This window comes from Syngnathus scovelli, chromosome 16, assembly GCF_024217435.2.
Source record: "Syngnathus scovelli strain Florida chromosome 16, RoL_Ssco_1.2, whole genome shotgun sequence".
Lineage (NCBI taxonomy): Eukaryota > Metazoa > Chordata > Actinopteri > Syngnathiformes > Syngnathidae > Syngnathus > Syngnathus scovelli.
This window is the reverse complement of record NC_090862.1, coordinates 7,653,627-7,673,134: the sequence shown is the minus strand read 5'-3', so window position 1 is coordinate 7,673,134 and position 19,508 is coordinate 7,653,627. Positions and strand designations below refer to the sequence as shown.

The 19,508-nt window shown below is 45.2% G+C and overlaps 4 protein-coding genes across 8 annotated transcripts in view; 3 read left to right on the top strand and 1 right to left on the bottom strand.

The window, feature by feature from the left end:
• Window positions 1-57: 57 nt before the first annotated feature.
• Window positions 58-2,376, bottom strand: tmem220 (transmembrane protein 220). Of its 2 annotated transcripts, XM_049745011.2 has the most exons (6): window positions 1,512-2,376; window positions 1,400-1,429; window positions 1,240-1,300; window positions 798-921; window positions 640-699; window positions 58-555 (listed from the first exon to the last, which is right to left on the bottom strand). In XM_049745011.2, the coding sequence occupies exons 1-6, from the start codon at window positions 1,725-1,727 to the stop codon at window positions 423-425; spliced, it is 624 nt and encodes a 207-aa protein (XP_049600968.1). In that variant the 5' UTR covers window positions 1,728-2,376; the 3' UTR covers window positions 58-422. The 2 variants fall into 2 exon arrangements, with proteins under 2 accessions (XP_049600968.1, XP_049600969.1); XM_049745012.2 differs by lacking the exon at window positions 640-699.
• Window positions 2,377-2,532: 156 nt separating this feature from the next.
• On the top strand, window positions 2,533-8,148 carry map2k4a (mitogen-activated protein kinase kinase 4a). Of its 4 annotated transcripts, XM_049744993.1 has the most exons (14): window positions 2,533-2,642; window positions 2,717-2,993; window positions 4,027-4,062; window positions 4,636-4,668; window positions 5,164-5,266; window positions 5,339-5,513; window positions 5,599-5,718; window positions 5,842-5,961; window positions 6,035-6,086; window positions 6,196-6,323; window positions 7,026-7,103; window positions 7,177-7,325; window positions 7,464-7,509; window positions 7,590-8,148. In XM_049744993.1, the coding sequence occupies exons 2-14, from the start codon at window positions 2,849-2,851 to the stop codon at window positions 7,701-7,703; spliced, it is 1,299 nt and encodes a 432-aa protein (XP_049600950.1). In that variant the 5' UTR covers window positions 2,533-2,642; window positions 2,717-2,848; the 3' UTR covers window positions 7,704-8,148. The 4 variants fall into 4 exon arrangements, with proteins under 4 accessions (XP_049600950.1, XP_049600952.1, XP_049600951.1 ...); XM_049744995.2 differs by lacking the exon at window positions 4,636-4,668 and having other exon boundaries at window positions 2,560-2,993; window positions 5,176-5,266; XM_049744994.2 differs by lacking the exon at window positions 4,636-4,668 and having other exon boundaries at window positions 2,561-2,993.
• Window positions 8,149-8,419: 271 nt separating this feature from the next.
• On the top strand, window positions 8,420-13,765 carry elac2 (elaC ribonuclease Z 2). The gene is made up of 23 exons (XM_049744985.1): window positions 8,420-8,924; window positions 8,991-9,041; window positions 9,166-9,301; window positions 9,470-9,527; window positions 9,613-9,681; window positions 9,759-9,863; window positions 9,975-10,030; window positions 10,109-10,167; window positions 10,284-10,356; window positions 10,439-10,551; window positions 10,626-10,724; window positions 10,825-10,963; window positions 11,035-11,120; window positions 11,310-11,431; window positions 11,587-11,680; window positions 11,827-11,965; window positions 12,034-12,072; window positions 12,209-12,318; window positions 12,388-12,487; window positions 12,563-12,683; window positions 12,753-12,831; window positions 12,935-13,079; window positions 13,162-13,765. The coding sequence occupies exons 1-23, from the start codon at window positions 8,614-8,616 to the stop codon at window positions 13,360-13,362; spliced, it is 2,505 nt and encodes an 834-aa protein (XP_049600942.1). The 5' UTR covers window positions 8,420-8,613; the 3' UTR covers window positions 13,363-13,765.
• Window positions 13,766-13,956: 191 nt separating this feature from the next.
• LOC125983610 (protein shisa-6) overlaps window positions 13,957-19,508 on the top strand; it is a 31,960-nt gene continuing 26,408 nt past the window's right edge. Inside the window, exons 1-2 of the mRNA XM_049744989.2 lie at window positions 13,957-14,062; window positions 14,358-14,468. The gene's annotated coding sequence lies outside the window, so the exon portion shown is untranslated. The remainder of the gene's footprint in view (window positions 14,063-14,357; window positions 14,469-19,508) is intronic.

Here is a 19,508-nt window from a genome sequence, read left to right as displayed (position 1 = left end):
AATTGTTAACGCTGAGTACAACACCCTTGAAATGTACAAAAAAACAAATTTAGTTACTTAAATGTTTATACAATATTTATTTTGATAGCAAATCTCTGCAAAAATAGCTTCCCTATTAAATTTAATAATGCTTGTACTGAAAACAACCAAACACTGTACAATTACAGTAACAAACTATTTGTATCTTATTGATTCTCACAAATAGTTTTAATAAAATCAAACAACAGGAAATTACAGATTATCAAAACAACATACAATGATTCATCAAACTGTTATTACTCCATAGTTTTCTCACAAATAGTTTTAATAAAATTAAATAACATGAAATTACACATCATCAAAACAACATTCATTGACTCATCGAAGTGTTATTGTTCCATAGTTTTCAGTCATATTGCAAATGAAATGTCCTTTTGTTGTCATTAAAGTGCAGTTTTGCAATGCGCTGGCCAGTTCGCACGCAGCTCCTCGTGGATGTGGAAGTAAAACCAGCACACAAATGGAAAAAGGGTGACAAGGACGGCGGCCGACACTCTGAGCTTACCCACTGCCGACCTGGAAGACCACAAAACGTGGATGTAAGTCAATCAAACTTCTTTATATTGTAATAAAAATGCATTGTGTTGATGTCGACTGCACCTTCCGGAGTGACGACACAGCATTAGCCACAAAACTGTCAATACCACACCACCAAATTCTCTTTAAAAAAAAAAATAATAATAAAAGGATGTGAGTGTTCTTTATATGCTCACTTGAAAAACGTAGTTCTGGGGGTTCATTGCATCCACTTGACCTACCTGGCCTCCTCTTCTTGGAAGACGCCTGTCGTGTTCTGGCCGTTAAGTTTCCATCCGATGATCAGGAGCATCCCGGTGCACAGCATCATATGCAAGTCAGCCACACGTCTCCATGCTAAAATCTCTGCAAAAACAGCACAGATGATGTTGAACGAGTTATGATGTAATAAGAGCGGACATTTAGTCGTATTTTGCCATTCATAACTTTGCCTACAGAAAATGCTGACTGTGGCTAATTCTATTAAGTCCTGTGTACAGTACTCAACTCTACCTCTTCTTACGCACTGTGTGTTCCTGCAAGAACAAATAATATATTTTACATTTGTAGGTTCCTTATGCAGTACAATCCATTTCATTTAGTTGACGAGGCAGAAATGCCACATCCAAAATGGTAGCAGCATTGACGTATCCAAGAACGGGTCAATCACAATAGGCTGCGTACCCGTCACGTGGGGTTTGAGCCCAATGAGCGCACAGAGGATGGAAGGAACGCCGTAACCGAACTGCAACGGAAAAATTACACAAAGTACAATTACTACTCACTGGAGTCAACTTTAAGGTGTCGTTTGCAACATGTTTTATTTTGTGCGTTTATTATTTACCATCCACAAGGCGGCATCCGGGTCGTTGATCTGCCCAACACAGTCCAAAGTTTAGAGTGGTGGTGTTGTCTAAACGTGAGTAACTTGGTTGTGTGAGAGTTTAAAAACTCACCTGTACGAACGTCGCTAAGCCAAAGAATAAAGACATCATCCCATTGCACGCTCGCCAGATAACAAGCATCCAAGTAGTCGCCGTGTACGCGTTGACTTGGAGCGCCATCCTCGACTCGCGCCGCCCGCACGAGACGTCGATGCGCCCCTTTTCGAGCGTCCCCGCCGAATCCCCGGTTGGGATCTGACTGTAATTTGCCTTTTCACTGCCGTCCATTTTCGTTTGGTTAATTTATTGCTAGCAACTCGTTTGCACTATTTGGACTTAAAGTTAAAGCAACAAAATAAAGTTATTTTAACACAATCACGGCAACGGCGTCATCATGGATTTATTCATCTAGTTTGAACGGAGAGACTTGTGATGGTTGAACTATTACATCTACAAAATAAAGACGTGAAAGCAAATTATTATTATTGATAACTAATTAAGCTCCCGTGCTCAAGTGATGTTTGCTAGAAAGAAAGCGAGGCCTTGGTCTAAAGTGCAAAGTTTATTTTTAGCGTCACTTCCGGGTTTGTTTTAGCTAGCGTGTATGTGATTGGCTGCTTTCGCGGGGGTGTTGACATCGTAGGTGTCAATCAACTAAAGTCCGTGTAAACAAACTCTTAAAAGACATGCGTGTTTTAAGCCTCGCTTCCGGAATTGTTTGGTTAAATGGCGTGTGTGGGCGTAGAGTTGTCATAAATATAAACTACTCCCCAAAGTAAACTGATCATAAAACGTGCAGGACACAAATATAAATAAAATTTATAGCAATACTTGTTATTGGTTTATAAGGAAAGCAAGAAACAGTCACTTGAAAAAAAACATTTTGTAGACCTAATACCGAGTTTGTGAGTGCGCGTGGGCGTGCACATGTCACTGACAATTAAAAGGAGAAATCAAAATATGTAAAAGAGGTCAAATAAAAAAATACACCAGTGTAAAAAAAAAGTATCAATGAATAAATAGTAATTTGGCATTTTAGTCAGAAATAAAATGTATGAGTGGAGGGGGAAAAAAGAAGGGGCGCGACAGAGATGTCAGTGTCACTTGGTCAGCTGATCGCTGTTTGTTGGCTGCTGCTAGCTCTTCGCTTAGCTTAGTTTAGCTTAGCCTCGCTGATGTTGTGATCGCCACCCTCCTTCACAGGTAGCCAGCTTCCCCGCAAGCTGTTTTCCAACCACAATCGCTCAACTTTTACCGGCCTCCGTACCCGCCGATAGTCTCCCGGGGCCCGCATGGTGCTGCGCAGCGGACGTTATTGATCGTGGGCCGAGCAGGAGAAGCGTCTGATCAGCGTGTCGTAGGCAGCACACCCGCTCGACAGCCAAGCCAGACAGCCGCCGGCGCCGCCGATGGAATTTAAACACACAACAATGGCGAGTCTCGGTCCCAACAAGACCTCCGTGGCCAGCAGTAACAACGGCGGCACGGTGAACGCCGCCCCGGTTGCCCACCAGCAGTCTTTGCAGCACATTAGCAGCGTGAGCAGCCTGCAGGGTGAGTAAGCGAGCGAGCCTGTGCACGGATGGACGGATGGATGAATCCCAGCGAAGGTGAACTCGAGCTCGGGTGTTAGCCGCGGGGACCTCCGATCGGCTACTCTCCCGAGGGGCACGAAGCAAGGAGCGGCCGCGGGATCAAATATCACCGACAACTATTTACAATATATCGAATTACCTGCTACTAGGTTAGATGTGACTTGCCTATGGACGGAACAAATCAGCACTACCAAATTCCGTTCCAGAACTGCGCAATGCAAAAACAACTCCCCTGCCAAATATTTCCTGAACGTCTGTTTGAATTCCTGTTTATATTTTAGCCCCCCTCGACGTAAGGGTTCTCAATCGGCAGTGAGTCCGCGACATCCTTGACATTCGTGACTTGAATTTAAGTCCAATAATGTCTCTGCTAGTTTCGGGGTTCATTCCAATTGTGTTCCGTCTCCTTCCCAATTCGTTGAGCTAGGACAAGCAAACTCAGTTCCTAAAATGCACAATTTCAAAACAATTCCCTTTGCTAAATGTTATCTTATCAGCCATTTAAAATATATATATATATATATATATATATATATATATATATATATATATATATATATATATATATGTATATGTATGTATATATGTATATATATATATATATATATATATATATCCCCCCAGCATAAAGCTGCTGTTGAGTCATCTCTGATGAAAGTGCAACAACACCCTTGACATTCACGACTCAGGTTGTGTCTAAACTTGGCTTCATTCTTCAGCCACTTGAACACAATCGGCGCCGCTTGAGGACTTGCCGTGGGTTAACAAGTCCATTTTGTGCAGCCACGGTGGTCGTTCGCACCTCGTCAACGTATCCGATAGCCCTTCTTGATTCTTGTCAGGTTTCATTGTTTCCTGCATCTTGTTTGTGTGGGATGTATAACAAATGAATCAGACCTCAATGTGTCACTTTGGATTCGAAGCTCTGTTGAACACTTTTTTTTTTTGCACAGTGTGAAATGAAAGACTTGATGCAAAATGTTCCTTTTCAGATGCCAACACCTGCTGGAGGTGTCAGAGTGAAACAGGTAAGACTCACACTTCAGAGAATCGACTGCACGATTGTTTCTAAAATTAGATGAGCCGTATTTCACGATTACCACAACTGCTCAGTTTTTCTTAGCTCTTTGCACGTTGAGCTTGAATGCCGAAGAAAGGTAACGCTATTTGTGATCCTAATAGGTTTCATAAAAAATAACGACACTCACAGGATACTCGTCCCTCTTTCCACTCAAAACAATCTTTGGGTCCTTCTCCACCTATTTTTGTGCTGTAATCCTCCTTTTTGCCAAAGAGGGCGCTATCGAGTGATTTTGGGTGCCAATGATTTATCGCACAAATTGACGATTCCATGTTTTCTCTTCCTGCTCTGACTTTTCTCTCCACGCTGCAAACTAACGCTCGCTAACGTGGAACCACGGTGAGGCTGCCCGAGAAAAGCCCGTGTTGCTGTCACGTTTTTCATATTATTTATCATTTTCCATACGTGTTTGGCCACTTCAGCCACACATCTCGGTCGGCCATGTTGGATATTGCACGTGCATGTCGCTCCAAACAGGAAATTGTTGAACAGGAAGTAAACGTTGTGTTCTCGCCTCCAGGCTTTCAGATAAACCTGTCTGGAGCTCCCCCAAGTAAGACCAACCTCACTGTGTGTGCGTGTGGGAGCGCTCACAACTTCTAATACTTGGGTGGATGCGTGTGTGATCTGCTGCTCGCTGCTAATCTACGCTGAAAACAGGCTGGTTTGTGCCACCGGACTCGTCTATTTCTATAGGACTTGAATTGTGTCACAAACGTTAACTTCCTGTCCATATTGTTGTTGTCAAAAGCCAAAAAAAGTCTAAGCAGTTGACACTGATTGAAATGCAGTCTCTTGGTTTTCCGTCATTGTGGGATGTTGGAAACTGAACACGGCTTGACTTGCTGGATCATAGCGCTCATTTACTCTCGCATGTGCTCACGTGGGCCGAAATGATATCGTGTTCTCACTAACTCGCCGTCTGCGTGGCATGGGGGCATCTCCTCACTCATCCTTTTTTTTGTTTCGTGTCCTTCGCTCGTGTCGTTCGAGGTCTATCCTGACGCTGGCTGACTTTTCCCCTGGTGGTCGTTGTCTTTGTTGTCAGGTAAACGTAAAGCCCTCAAGCTGAACTTCGCCAACCCGCCCATCAAACCCACCACCAGATTCGCACTGAACACAGGCGGACAACCCTTCCAGAACCCGCACATGTGAGCCACCTCCACCGCCGTCACCATTTTGTCCCATTCCAACAATCAAAACGGTTATTTTCACTGCCTCAGCGAGAGGCTGCGAACGCACAGCATCGAGTCATCGGGCAAGCTGAAGCTGTCGCCCGAGCAGCTTTGGGACTTCACGGCCGAGGACCTGAAGGACCTGGGCGAGATCGGTCGCGGGGCCTATGGCTCCGTCAACAAGATGGTGCACAAGCCCAGCAACCAGATCATGGCGGTCAAGGTGGGCACACCCGCTTTCACGCTGGCCCTCCCTCTGATAAGTTCTTCTGCTGAGCCAGCGCTTTGCTCTCTCCCCTCATTTTCAGAGGATCCGCTCGACGGTGGACGAAAAGGAGCAGAAGCAGCTCCTCATGGACTTGGATGTGGTGATGCGCAGCAGCGACTGTCCCTACATCGTGCAGTTCTACGGCGCTCTTTTCAGAGAGGTCGGTATCATAGCCTCACATTGACAATGTGGTGGGGGAGGATCGAGCTTAACGCACTCAAAGGAACATCTCATGAGATGGAGACTCAAGAATATCAAACGTCAATGTGTGTGTGTGTTGCAGGGCGACTGCTGGATCTGCATGGAACTCATGGCTACCTCTTTAGACAAGTTCTACAAGTTTGTGTATTGCTCACTAGATGACGTCATTCCTGAGGAAATCTTGGGGAAAATCACTTTAGCCGTGAGTCGTCATCTTCTTTCCTTACCTCTCGAGTCTTCTCACCAGACTTTTGTTGTCATCTTCCCACTTGCAGACTGTGAAAGCACTTAACCACCTAAAAGAAAACTTGAAAATAATCCATAGAGGTAAAACGGCTAATGATCACGATGGTATACTTTGGATTATTATTTGGGCCCAAGCATTGCGAAGGCCCTCTTGAGCTGGAGGTCTGAATGTTTGCTTCTTGTTCTTCAGACATCAAGCCGTCAAACATTCTTCTGGACAGAAACGGAAACATCAAACTGTGCGACTTTGGCATCAGCGGCCAGCTGGTGGACTCCATCGCCAAAACGCGCGACGCCGGATGCCGACCGTACATGGCCGTAAGTCTCACGCGTGCAAGCCGTCTTGTGTACGTCGACTTCAGCCAACATTGTGATGATGTCATTGTTTCGTTATTTTCTCTCGTGGGTGGGCGGGGGATCTTCACGCTGACATCAGCAACCAACACCCCTAGACACACTCTGCCCCCCAGCAGTTTTCCATTCTAAATTTGGCAATCAAGACCACCACGCGCACACACACACACACACACACACACACACACACACACACACACACACACACACACACACACACACACACACACACACACACACACACACACACACACAGTCATGTGAGGGTACCGTCAAGTGACAATTTGAGGCGCCGTGTCACTCGAGTGTGTGGAATGAGCCACGTTTTCATTGAAATGACAACAACACTCGGGCGTGCGCTAACATGCTAAACTGCTAACGCGCCAATTATGACTCAAACGCACACCTGGAAACACGTCTGGTCTTCACTGTCTGGTTCCCGGGAATCGTATAACCTCAGACTTGAAGTCTTATTTCTGGCTTGATGCCTTAATCCTTGTTTGAAACTCAAACCTAAGCCAAGCTTCAAACCTTAACCTTTGGGGAAAACTGGCTCCTTATTTGGAGCCCTATCCCAAGTTTTAAACCCTCAGCTGAGGTTTTCAACTATGTTGTGTTTCAGTTTTGTGCTTGTGTAATGTTTTTTTGGTTGTGTTTATTTTCTAGCCGGAACGAATCGACCCGTGCGCATCGCGGCAAGGTTACGACGTGCGCTCGGACGTTTGGAGTCTGGGAATCACGTTGGTGAGCTTGCGCTCTTGATATGTATCTGGAAAAATTCCTTCTTGCTAAGTGCGTGCCTGCGGTGGCCTTGCAGTACGAGCTGGCGACGGGGCGCTTCCCGTACCCCAAATGGAACAGTGTGTTCGATCAGCTGACCCAGGTGGTCCGAGGAGACCCGCCGCAGCTCAGCAACTCTGACGAGCGACGCTTCTCACCCAAATTCATCTCCTTCGTCAACGTGTGGTGAGATACCAATACTGTGGCCTGACGCTTGCTGCACAGATGAAAAAGTCTGCCCCCAAGTGGACAGGATGCTAAAGTGCACCTTTTTAAATAGTTCCGCAGTGATAATAATGGTAATCATAACCTCCTTTTTTTAAGCCTTACCAAGGATGAGTCCAAAAGGCCAAAGTACAAAGAGCTGCTGGTGAGTCGACGATTGTCATGAAGAAGTCACGATATGTTGGCACCGCATTCTTAACGTCTTATTTTTGCACCTTCTTCCAGAAAGATCCATTCATTCAGATGTACGAGGAGCGTCAGGTGGACGTGGCCACTTACGTGTGCAGACTTCTGGATCAGATGCCGGCTTCTCCTAGCTCACCTTCCTATATGGACTGATTGCCCTTTCCCAAATGAATACACACTCACACGTTGGTTCATCTAAATGCAACAATAAAGACTTCAAGCCAGATGCAAAACAAAGCAAAGCTGCGAGCAAAAAAAAAAAAAAAAAAAGCACGTTCATCTCCTTCACATCACACTCACAATTAAACGCACACACACAGCCGTCATGATGAAAGTGTGTCTCAGCGACGCAACATCATAACGAGATCCAGATGAATGCTAATTATTATTATTGTTATTATTATTGAGGAGAAATAGAAAGTGTTGCCTCCTGCTGGAAACATGCTGATTGCATGTGTGTGTGTGTGAATTGAAAGCATCAAGTGTTTGGTCTCCTTGTCATATCAGAAAGGAGTAAAGAGTCCGAAGTGAGAGGCTGAAGTTGTTTATGACATGCTGAGACGTAAATAAAGACCAGAAGAATATTCTGTACAATATGTGTGCGTGTTCTGCCTTGACTTTCTTCCTATTTGTGACTTGATTAAAATTGACATTATTAGAGTAAAATAAGCAGGATAAATTCAACCCTACAAAAATAGTTTTGATTTGTTTATTTCATCAAGTACATCAACAATACAATTTTTACAGCTTCATTTCACCTTATGTTCGAATGGTCGTGTTTCATCTTTAGCAGGCTTGAGTCAAACCAAGCTTCTGATTGGTCCAGAGAGCAGAGAAAGCCTCAGCAGCCATTGGCTCAGTCCTGAATGACATCATCAACATATGCCGGAAGTAGTGTCTCACGTGTGTGTCAACTCGCAAACAACAATCTCTCCTTGCTCCCTTCTTCCCCCACCCGGCAATTTTATTTTATAATGTCATTTTGCCCCAAATGGCGGCTGGAGAATTTGAGCAAGAAGAATCCACATGAGGATGTTTTTTGATTGACGCGTTTTTCAATATTATGAACATTCTGAGTGTCATCACATTGCGCGTGTCCGCCGCCGCTCGTCCACTGCTCCTCACCCCGTGTCGCTGTCCTTTCGTGCGACCTGCCTGGCAAGCGCATCATTCCATGGCTGACAACATCAACAACAAAATGGAGAATATGAGGCCCGCCAAGCAGCAGGCGAAGCCTCTCCGAAGGCTGAAGGGCAAAGAGAGCCGCAGCAAACGCGGCGAAGTGCACGGCCCCGCCACCGTGTACGTGCAGGTGGTCGGCGCCGGAAGTCGGGACAACGCCGCGTCACTTTACGTCTTCTCCGAGTTCAACAGGTGCGTGCATCCGCTGATAAAACCACACGCTATGGCGTCATCGTTCATGTCCTTTCTCTTCTGCAGGTACTTGTTCAACTGTGGAGAAGGGACGCAGAGACTCATGCACGAGCACAAGTAAGACACCATTTCTGCATTCATAATTATGATGATTATTAACGATTATGATTCGTTGTTTGGCGACCGGTCCTTTGTTTGTGTGTACATGTGTCTTAATATCAACTGTCACTCGTGTTTCCAGGCTGCGAGCATCCCGCCTGGACAACATCTTCTTGACCCGGATGAGCTGGGAGAATGTGGGCGGTCTTTCGGGAATGATCCTCACCTTGAAAGACACCGGAGTCCCCGACTGTGTCCTCTCGGGACCCCCTCAGCTGGTGAGACCCTCAAACAAATATTGGGACACAAACAGGTAGTTGGAAAAGGTGGATACTGAAAACAGACTGATCATTGAGAGGAAAAGAGGAATGCCTGCATGTATGTACAATTGTCGGTTATGCATTTCTGGAGTACTGCATGCTGAGTGACCTTGTCTGTGTTTAAAGGAGAGCTACGTGAAAGCCATCAAGACTTTCTCCGGGCCGCTGGACAGCATCAAACTTTGTATGTCTTCTGTGTCCCGCTCTCATCGCAACTTATTTTCTCTTTTCATTTTTGCTTTAAATTTTGCCTCGTTTTTCCCCATCAGCCGTTCGGCCGTACACAGACCAAACATATACGGACGACACCATGACCGTTGTGCAAGTTCCTATCTTCGGTGAGTTGGAAGTCTGGTGATCCGGGAACATTTTCATTCTTCTCCTCCTTCTCATTTGTCACCCTCTTTGTCCGTAGCCTCACCAGGGAACAGCCGACTCTCTCCAGGAATTAGCCGCTCCCCAAGTCCCACCTCCCTCGGGAGAGACGGCGATCATCTCGATGACGTCAAAGACCAATCAGGTAATTTGTGACTTGTATCAGACAAGGCAAGACAGACTTCATGTTGAAGTGTGGCACCTTTAACAGTCTTAAAAAATATGAAAACTTTTTTTTTTTTTTTTTTTTTTGTAGGAGACAAAAGCCAGGTTCCAAGAGACTCATCACTGGTGGTCGCATTCATATGCAAAGTGAGCAACGTTTTGTGTGTGCACGTGCTCGTGCGCATGCGTGTGCGTTTTAAGTGAAATGCCGTTTTATGTTGTCAGCTTCATCCCAAGAAAGGAAACTTCTTGGTGCTCGAGGCCAAAGAACTTGGACTTCCTGTGTGAGTAACTTGATGACCTCCTCCACGGAAGCTTCTTCTGTAGTTTGTTATTATTGGTCATTCGTTTGATTCTGATTCAAATTTCATGATTTCTACTGTTGTTGTTGGTCATGTAGTGGCACAGCGGCGATTGGCCCGCTCATCGCCGATCTGAAGAGCGGGAAAAGCATCATGTATGATGGCAAAGAGGTGCGTTTTTCTCACCTGGTGTTTCTCTTTTGACGAACTAATGAGTGAACTAAGTCGACTTTCGAATTGTTTTCTTCATCAGATCCGACCGGAGCAGGTGTGCACGCCCACCGATCCGGGGCCGGTGTTTGTCATCGTGGAGTGTCCATCCGAAGAGTTTGTCGGGCCTCTCTGCGATAGTCAGCCCATTTCAAGGTCAGGCGAAGGTCACACACGCAGATGCAGTGAAGATCCTTTTCATGTCATGAACTACCCCCTCCCGCCCAAAGGTATCACAACGGGGGGGCAGAGGACGCCCCCGCTCTGGTGGTGCACATCACTCCCGAGGCACTGCTGAAAACGGATCGGTACCGAGCATGGATGGAAAGGTGACTTTTCTCGTTCGTCGTCTTTTTTTTAGCTTTATGGTAAAAATCCCCGTCCAGCAATCAATTGAGTAGGGAAACCAATGAATCGTCTTCGTTGCAGGTTCCCGTCCAGCACCGAGCATCTGATCCTCAACGAGCATGCTGGCTCCGCCCACAATGTCCGCAGTCACAAGATCCAAGCACAGCTCAACATGATCCACCCCGACATCTTCCCACACCTCACCGCCTACACGCCAAACGTAACTTCCTTTATGTCTGCGAGGTTCCTGCAATTTGTGCTGAAATGTTGTTTTTGTCGTCTTGCCGGCAGGAGCCCCGCACATCTTTCAAGGTGTCCGCCGTGCGAGCCGAATGTCTGCTCAAGTTCCAGCTGCGACCGGTCATCGAGTGGCAAAGGTCAGTCCGCGCATCCTTCCCCTTGGACAATCTGTCTAATTTGAAGATTGGTACTGAAAGTGCACAGCAATGTGGCAATGTTCCTTTTTGCTGGGTTCTGTGTGAAAGCTAACGGCTAAAGTAAATGCTAAACGTTTTTTGGGGGCGTGCCTGTGTGAAGGTGGCTTTGCTTGTGTGTCTTTGATTTAGAGACGCCATCCCTCCTTGCATCCACGAGGAGTTTGTCAAAGAGGCTTTTGACGTGCCCAACTTTTTGCAGGAGGTGGACAAATGTCAGCAGCTACGCTCAAACGGCTCCGCAGCGCCTCCTGGTAAGTCCAAATCTGCGTGTATTGTAAATGTGCAGCATAATAAACAGCGAGACCAAGAATTTATGTTTTAACGTGGGAGGGGTCAAACTATTTCAAAGATGTTTTTTCAGGTGGCTTGTCCACATCACTGATGACAATTGTGTGTATTGATGTAGGACAAGCAGAATATCCCGAGTTTGTTTTCCTGGGAACTGGATCGGCTCTGCCCATGAAAATCCGCAACGTCAGCAGCACTTTAATCAACATCAGGTTGGTGGGAGGGAAGACGCCAACTAAAAAAGTGACGCTAATAATGATCGTTCCTATCAGCACAATGCGATTGAGGGAATTTTCTGGAAATGTTTTTGCCCTTTCCGACCGTCGCTTCGATTTAATGAGTCGCGTTTGCTGCTTAGCTCGGGCCGTTCACTGCTGTTGGACTGCGGCGAGGGGACCTTCGGCCAGCTGTGCCGACACTACGGCGACGGTGTGGACGAGGTTCTGTCCGACATCTCTGCCGTGTTTGTGTCGCACATGCACGCCGATCATCACACGGTGAGGCGGCTCCATCATGCGAAAATAAAATTGTTGTTTACATAAAATGTTTTTTGTCTCGTTGTCAGGGTCTGGTCAAGCTACTGTACCAAAGACGACGTGCCCTGGTATGGCCGTAAAAGTATACTGAATATTTTGCGTCTCTTTTTTATGACCATATTACAAATTTATGGAAGGAACATTTGCATTGACCATGTATATATGTTGCTGGTGACATGATGGCGCCCCCTGTTGGCATCTCAGGCAACTTTAGGCAAGGCCTGGCGTCCCGTGTTGCTGCTGGCCCCCTGGGACATGATGAGTTGGCTGCGGCAGTATCACGCCGGCTGCGAGGAGATCCTCCATCACGTCAAGTACGACGTCAGTTCGTCATTTACGCACGTTATGCAAAGCCCCCTGACGTCATCTCACCTGGCTTTCAGCTTCATCCCAAACGACGTCCTGCGTCACAAAGCAGAAGCTCCCAAGCCGAGGACGCGAGCGTTGATTGGCGCGTTACTCGAGAAAAACGACTTGGAAAAGGTGCAGACTCCATCGACACTCTCCACATATCCAAAGGTGATATTTTTTATTTATGTATTTGATTGCGTCCGTCAGTTTGAGACGTGCACAGTTCGTCACTGTAAGAACGCGTTCGGCTGCAGCCTGACGCACCGGTCGGGCTGGAAGGTGGTCTTCTCCGGTGACACCATGCCCTGCGACGCCCTGGTGCACATTGGTGAGTCAACATCCACAAGAAGATCTCAGATTAACCCCACCACCCCTGACTGATTGATTTCAATTCCAGGGAAGAACGCCACCCTGCTGATCCATGAGGCCACGCTGGAGGACGGCTTAGAGGAGGAAGCGGTGGACAAACGACATAGGTCAGGACACCAAAAAGTTTGATCCGTTTCTTTTGGGTCTCGTGATGTCACTTATGATGTCATGGTCCTATGTCATATTTTCTTTTTTTTCCCACTCGGGCAGCACGACATCACAGGCGATCGACGTGGGCATGAGGATGCGCGCGGACTTCATAATGCTGAATCACTTCAGCCAGCGCTACGCCAAGATCCCGCTCTTTAGTGACGATTTCACCGAACGAGTGGGCATCTCCTTCGACCACATGCGGGTAAGACGGGTGCGCCTTGACATGCGACTTTGGATTTTTTTGTGACCTCACTTTTCAATGGAGTCCTTCTTGTGTGTGTCAGGTACGTCTGGGAGACTTGAAGATCCTACCCTCGCTGATCCCGGCACTCAAGACGCTCTTTGCCGAAGAACTGGAGGAAATGGAAGAGAGACGAGAGCGACGGGAGCTCAAGCAGAAGAGGACGACCCTCTCAGATGGCGACACCGGCCAGGAGAACGACGCCTCTGGAGTCCTCCATGCCAAGAGACTGAAGAGCAGCTGATGACTTTGAGTTCCAGCAGAACCTTGCTGTTGGCCACACAAAGGAGTCGAGTCCCGCTGCCAATTGCAAACGCCACAAGTCACTGATGCCCCTCAAAAAAAGGCCATTAAATTCCAGAAGATTGCAGCAAAGCTCTGCTTTTTGTCTAAATGCTGAACTGCAGATATGCTGGATCCACTTTATTTCATCCAAACTGGAAGCCTTGATTTCTTTACTTTTTTAATGCAGTGCTTTCATTTTATTTAACTCTTGTGTTAGTATTTTAGTTTCCTAATCTTTTATTTCACTTATCAACCATGAATTGAAAGTAAACCAATAATGAAGAACAAATGCACTGAAAGCTTAAAAGTCATGAATTGCTTGAAAACAATCATTGCATAAAGGAAATTATTTGGACACATCACTGGCCTCTTTGTTATCTTGACTACAATAACATCTTAGTTTCATCCCCACAATTCATTACTGTACGAAATTACTGCAAATGTTTTTGTTTATTTATTTATTTATTTTTTTATTTATTAATTTATTTATTTATTTATTTATTTTTAAATCAGTAATTACTGCAAATTTTAACGGGAGTGTTAACGAAGTACAAATTACTCAGGCACGTGCGACACACCTAATTGGGGGTCCTCGCTGACCTAATGTCTCGTTTGTTTAACGCTAAACACGTCCATGCAGTGTTTTGGGTGTGCTTTAGGTAAGTAATTTTGACTCAGTGATCTTGTAAAAGTAACAAGAAATATAAAAATTATATTTGTGATAGTTTAAGAAGTATAAGTCGTAAAATGTTAGCTTTATAGGAACCGAATGCCATTGAACCCTTCCATATTTCTAGCAAGTTTAATTATTCGTCAAATTGTTTTCTTTTTTCTTTAAAAATGGGATTAAAACGTAGAAACTTTATTCTTTACTCTACTTTATAACTTTATATGGTTTTATTAACCTAATTCTTCGATGAAACGCAATAACTATACCCCGACACACCCTTATAGTTTGCCTCGTGCGCTTCTTTTGCTGTCCACATGAGGGCGTCCAAGCACCCTTTTAACGCTCGTCCTGCAGCTACTGAAGCCCAAAAGGGAAGAAGGAACATCTTGCAAGTAGTAAGTACGAGATTGTTTGTTATTTGCACACTGTATCATTTACATACTGCTTTACATGGTCAAAATTTGAGTTAAATGCTTATTGTAAGTCAGTATTGTTTTGGAAGATGCTCAGGTAAGTCTCATGGACTATGAGACCATGGTCTCATGGGGAGTACAAAAGGAGAAGCAGCTACTTTGTTCAGAATTATCCATTCCTAAAATACTATGAGATTGGTATTTTGTTCAATGTTTTATTTAAAATCTGACTGAATAATAGTCTAATAATAATAATCTAACTGAATAAAGTCCTTTAATTTATATGTTTCAGTTTTTTAGGTTTGAATAATATTCCGTAATCCGCTTTATCATTTAGAACAGTTATGGGCAAACTACGGCCCGCGGGCCACATACGGCCCGTTAGGCTTTTTAATCCGGCCCGCCGAACTCTTCCAAATTATAGTAAAAACCTCCTTTTTTTCCCCCTTTGCCTGCAATGCCCACGTTTCCCCAATAGATGGTGCACTCAAAACACATTGACCGTTGTTGGAGTGGCGCGTATTTCTCTTTATTTCACTTTAATTTTCACTTCATTTCACGTCACCATTAAGCCCTTCTGTGGCGAGTTTGTAGAGCGCGCGGTCAGGACAATCCATCCATGATTTTGCGGAGTTTAACACAAGTAGTATTTCGTTGTGTAATAATATGTTTTGAATGTTGAAAGTGATTCCATTTTTCAATAAATGTTGATTTCTTTAACTTTGCACCTTCGATTGAAACTTATTAGAAACAGACGCAATCTTGATAAATCACAGTGCGTATGTTATTTTGATCTATTTACATTTCCTCCTCACAGTATCTGCGAAATAGTATGTAAATGCCATATCTTGCATATTCCTTGAGACAAATTTATTAATCTATAAGGGCTATTTTTCACATTTGAAAGACAGTTAATAAATTGGGTTGTAGTGTTCTTACTGTGCTATGAGGTTTGCACACACTACATTTAATGCTTTAGTATATCCGGCCCAAACACTCCCTCTAAATGCACCCGGCCCGGCCCCTCAGTCAAATTTTAAAACCAATGTGGCCCGCGAGTCAAAAAGTTTGCCCACCCCTGATTTAGAATGTTTTATAAATGACCCTCTGTCTGCTCTTGAAAAGTTGTTTGTTTATTTAATCAATCCTACACATTTTAATTATTGAAGGAAACAATCAGCATTTAATGATTACTAATCAATATAATTGGTAGAACAAAAGGGCCCTAAACTCACATTTTAATCCATGGAGGCCCTGCATAAACAGAAAAAAAAGAATCATAAAATATCTCCTTTGATATTGTTGGATTTTGTCCACAATTTCGGGAACGCGCTATCTGCGCCTCATGGCAAAAGCTATTGCCAATCACCTGTTATCCAATTGCGTGCTCGTTTGATTTTTTCAGATTTAGGAAAATGCTAAGACACTGAAGCAGAAATTAGACTTACACAGGTTGGTTGAGTTCAATCACAATTCTTGTTCAGAAAGCTCTGTTTTCAGGAAAGTACAATACAGCGCTGGGCCCTTCAAGAGCGGAAAGTCTCCATTCAGAAAAGGCAACGTTCAAGGTTCTTTGGTCAGCTTATATTCAGTTGCACATGCCGGTGTGGGCCGAGTTTGATGGGTGATGAGTCAGGGTGTGGCAGGTTTGCAGGAGATTCTGATTCCATGGGAGTGGGAGCTGGTTATGGGCGATTCGGTGTGTAGGTGGGGGCTGTTGGTGTGTGTGTGGGGGGGCTGTTGTCTTCCATCCCGTCTTTCGGCCTTGGCGATCTTCTTTGGCCGAGTTCTTGGGTGGGGGCTGTTGTCTTCCCTCCCGTCTTTCGGCCTTGGCGATCGTCTTTGGGTGGCTCCTTCTGGCACCTGCTGGTTTTATCTCCACGTGACCTTCCTGTGAACATTCTCCTCCAATCTTGCCCATACACTGTCGCACCTCATTGTTTCGTCATTCTTTCAATTTTGTCATTTTGTACGAAATTATGTGAGCTTTTGGCTGTGACATCATTAATCTATTACTGTTCCCTGACTATGCAAAGTTTGTTCTTTTGATACTCCATGTCTTTGCTTACGTCATTATATTAGTTTAGTTTAATCATGCTTCCAACCGTATCTTTTCTTTGTTAAACAAAATATTTCCCTCTGTGCAGAGCGTTCAGTAGTAATCGAAAAGCTGGCGTCTCGCATTAGGCAACATATGACATTTAGTCAAAACACAAGATATAATCGAGTACTGAACGGTCAAGACGACTCTGGCCGTGTCCATGATTTAGAGAAAAAACATCAGGCATGCATTTCACAGTTCCTCAAGGGTCATTAAGCTATTTAGGCAATATATCAAAAGACATTTGTTATTATTTCAAAGTGCTCAGAAATATATATCAGATCAGAGTTATAAAAACCTTTGTCATTAGCACCTATCAAAAATGTCTCGTTGTGTCTTCTTTATTGATTTGGTGTGTAGGTATAATTATATGCTTAAAATGTTTCTTTTATTGATTTAATATGTAAATATACTTTTCTGCTTATGTACTTTATTCAATGAGGTTTGAGCATATCTGTTTTTGTAGCTAGGCAGGACTTTTTGTATTTCGACCCCATTCCTTCAATATATTTCGTTGATTGGTTTGTGTATTTGGCATCTCGTTTGTTCCTTGTATTTTTTTTCGGGCCATCGCATGCGACCTCTCCACAAGCACACTGCTAATGCAAATGCGACGTTTCCGAGATGAGCTGTTTTCCGAGGCGTGACGCCGTCACATACTCGCGCTCCGAGACTCTTCAAGAGTTCTACAAAGGTCGTCCGAATGATAAGCGGCTTTCGATAGGCTTCAGCGTTCCGGCATGAGGCGCTAGGCTAAACTATGCTATGCATGCGTGCGCGCGTGTTTGCTACATTCGAGAAGCAGACGTGACTTGGCTGCTGACTGCTAAACCTGATGGATGCGTTACGACACGTGTTTGTCGACACTATGTGTTTGTCAATGTGGCTTAGTGAGCCCATTAAGTCTTATTTTACTAATCTGATATGTATTGAATGTAGTATGTATTACATAAGTAGGAGCTGTTGTTATGTTTGATATTTTATCCGCCGAATCAAAAATTTGAATGATTTTGAACATGCGTTTATCCAGACCCACGTATGGACCCATAAAAAGATGTCAACCTGTGATTTGCTGAATAATGCTACTTTTATTTCTTTTCTTGACTCTTGTGAGTCAATCCGAGCATTAAGCGATAATCTGACAAAAGAAGCGAGCGTCTTGGTTTATTGAGCGTAGAATGATAGCAGACGCTTGCCAACTGAGCCAACGCCAGCGATTGGACATGCCCCGCCCCCCCACCCCACCCACCACCTGAATCTAGAGTCAATTATTCGGCACTCTCGCCTCCCGGCGTGTTCTGCCGCGACGAGATTCAAAGCAGGAGCTAATCCGAGCTGACTGGAGGTCACGGTCATACGGCAAGACGGGTAATTGTGAGCGGCCCGCTTTGGCTGGGACCCTGAGTTGACTGTCAGTCAGCCGTCGGCTCGGATCTTCATCCTCGGCCACCGCGTCAATGCGTTTGCAGACTACCTTAAAACCGTCTGGATTGAAACGTAACGAAAATCCACTAAATTTGAAGGCAAACGTGACTTGTGTCGTCAGAGGTTGAGTGACACTTAAATCGGCGCTTCATCTTTTTACGCCTTCGCAGATTTGGAAGCCAAACGCTGCGTGCAAAATAATTATCCCAAATAGTCAAGTGGGGGCGTGAATGCTTTAAGACCATCAAATGAAGAGAGGTGACTGTTGAAGATTGATTTTTGTTGATGTTGCCGTTAAAGCTGCACAATTTGCTCTTATTGTTCGTTATTAGCATGACAAATGCGCCACCACTGCTTTGTTTGCTCGAGCATAAATAAGCCTCGTGGGAGACGGACAACGTTTGTTTTTTTGTGCTCACTTTTCATAAACGCCGCGGAGCCTCACGTGTGTGTGTGAAAGGGAAGTAAAAGTGCTCAACAGGGAGACTTAAAGAGAGACAAAATACATTTTGGTCCCACCTTAAAAGAGTTCATAATAATGTGTGTGTGGCATGCTTTTGTCCAAATCCACCATGGATCAACAATGAGACGCATTTTTATAGCCTGTTTGTGGCCGGGGTGAAAAGTGCTGCGTTTACAGGCGGAGCTGCCTCATGCACTGAAAAAATGGTTTTGGAATGTAAAATGAAATGTCAATGTGATGAGCCGCCATTTTTCGAGGGTCCCCTGCAAGTTTGAGGCGCCGTGTGGGAGAAGCAACAGCTGCGCGACGTGAGAGCCGAGCAAGCCACCGCCGGCGGTGTGACGCCAAATGAACAGAGAGCAGATGTTCTCATCAGCGGCTTTGCCCATCACCGGTGCGAGACCTTCGCTCGCGAACGCCGTTCAAGGTCGGCGGGCTCATCAGCGGCTTGGTTAGACACGGCAAAAATTCACCAGGCAGACGGACATGAGAACGGAAGCCGCATAGTCCGAAAGATATTTGCGTACGGGAAAAAACAAAAAGCGAGCGCTGATAAACATCATCATCCGCTCGCCCAAGGGAAGCCAGCAGACTAAGACGGATCGGCCTTATCGTCCCAAACGGCAAACACGCGTGACAGCTTGATTGAGCAAGTCCTGAGATAATTAACACCTCGGCCGCCAGCAAAGGACGAACGACCAGCCGGCCGGCTGCGCCACCACGGAAACAAAAGACCATTTTTCGCTGCATTGTTTACATTTCATTGTTACGCTGACTGGCAGGTCAATGAGCTAGCTTCGTGTTAGCGCCGAGTCTTCCGTTTTTGGCAGAAAGGAGCAGCACATTTGTGCTCCCAGTCCACATGCATGAATGAAGCCACAACCACGTGTTTGCGCTGGGAAGTTCCTTCTTCGCAGTCTGATGAGCTCACGAGATAAAGACAAAGAGGAAGAAGCCAGCAGATTTTAGCTGAGCTCAGCCTTCTCGTTGCCGTGATGAATTGGTGGCGACTCATTACGGTGTGGCGGTCGTG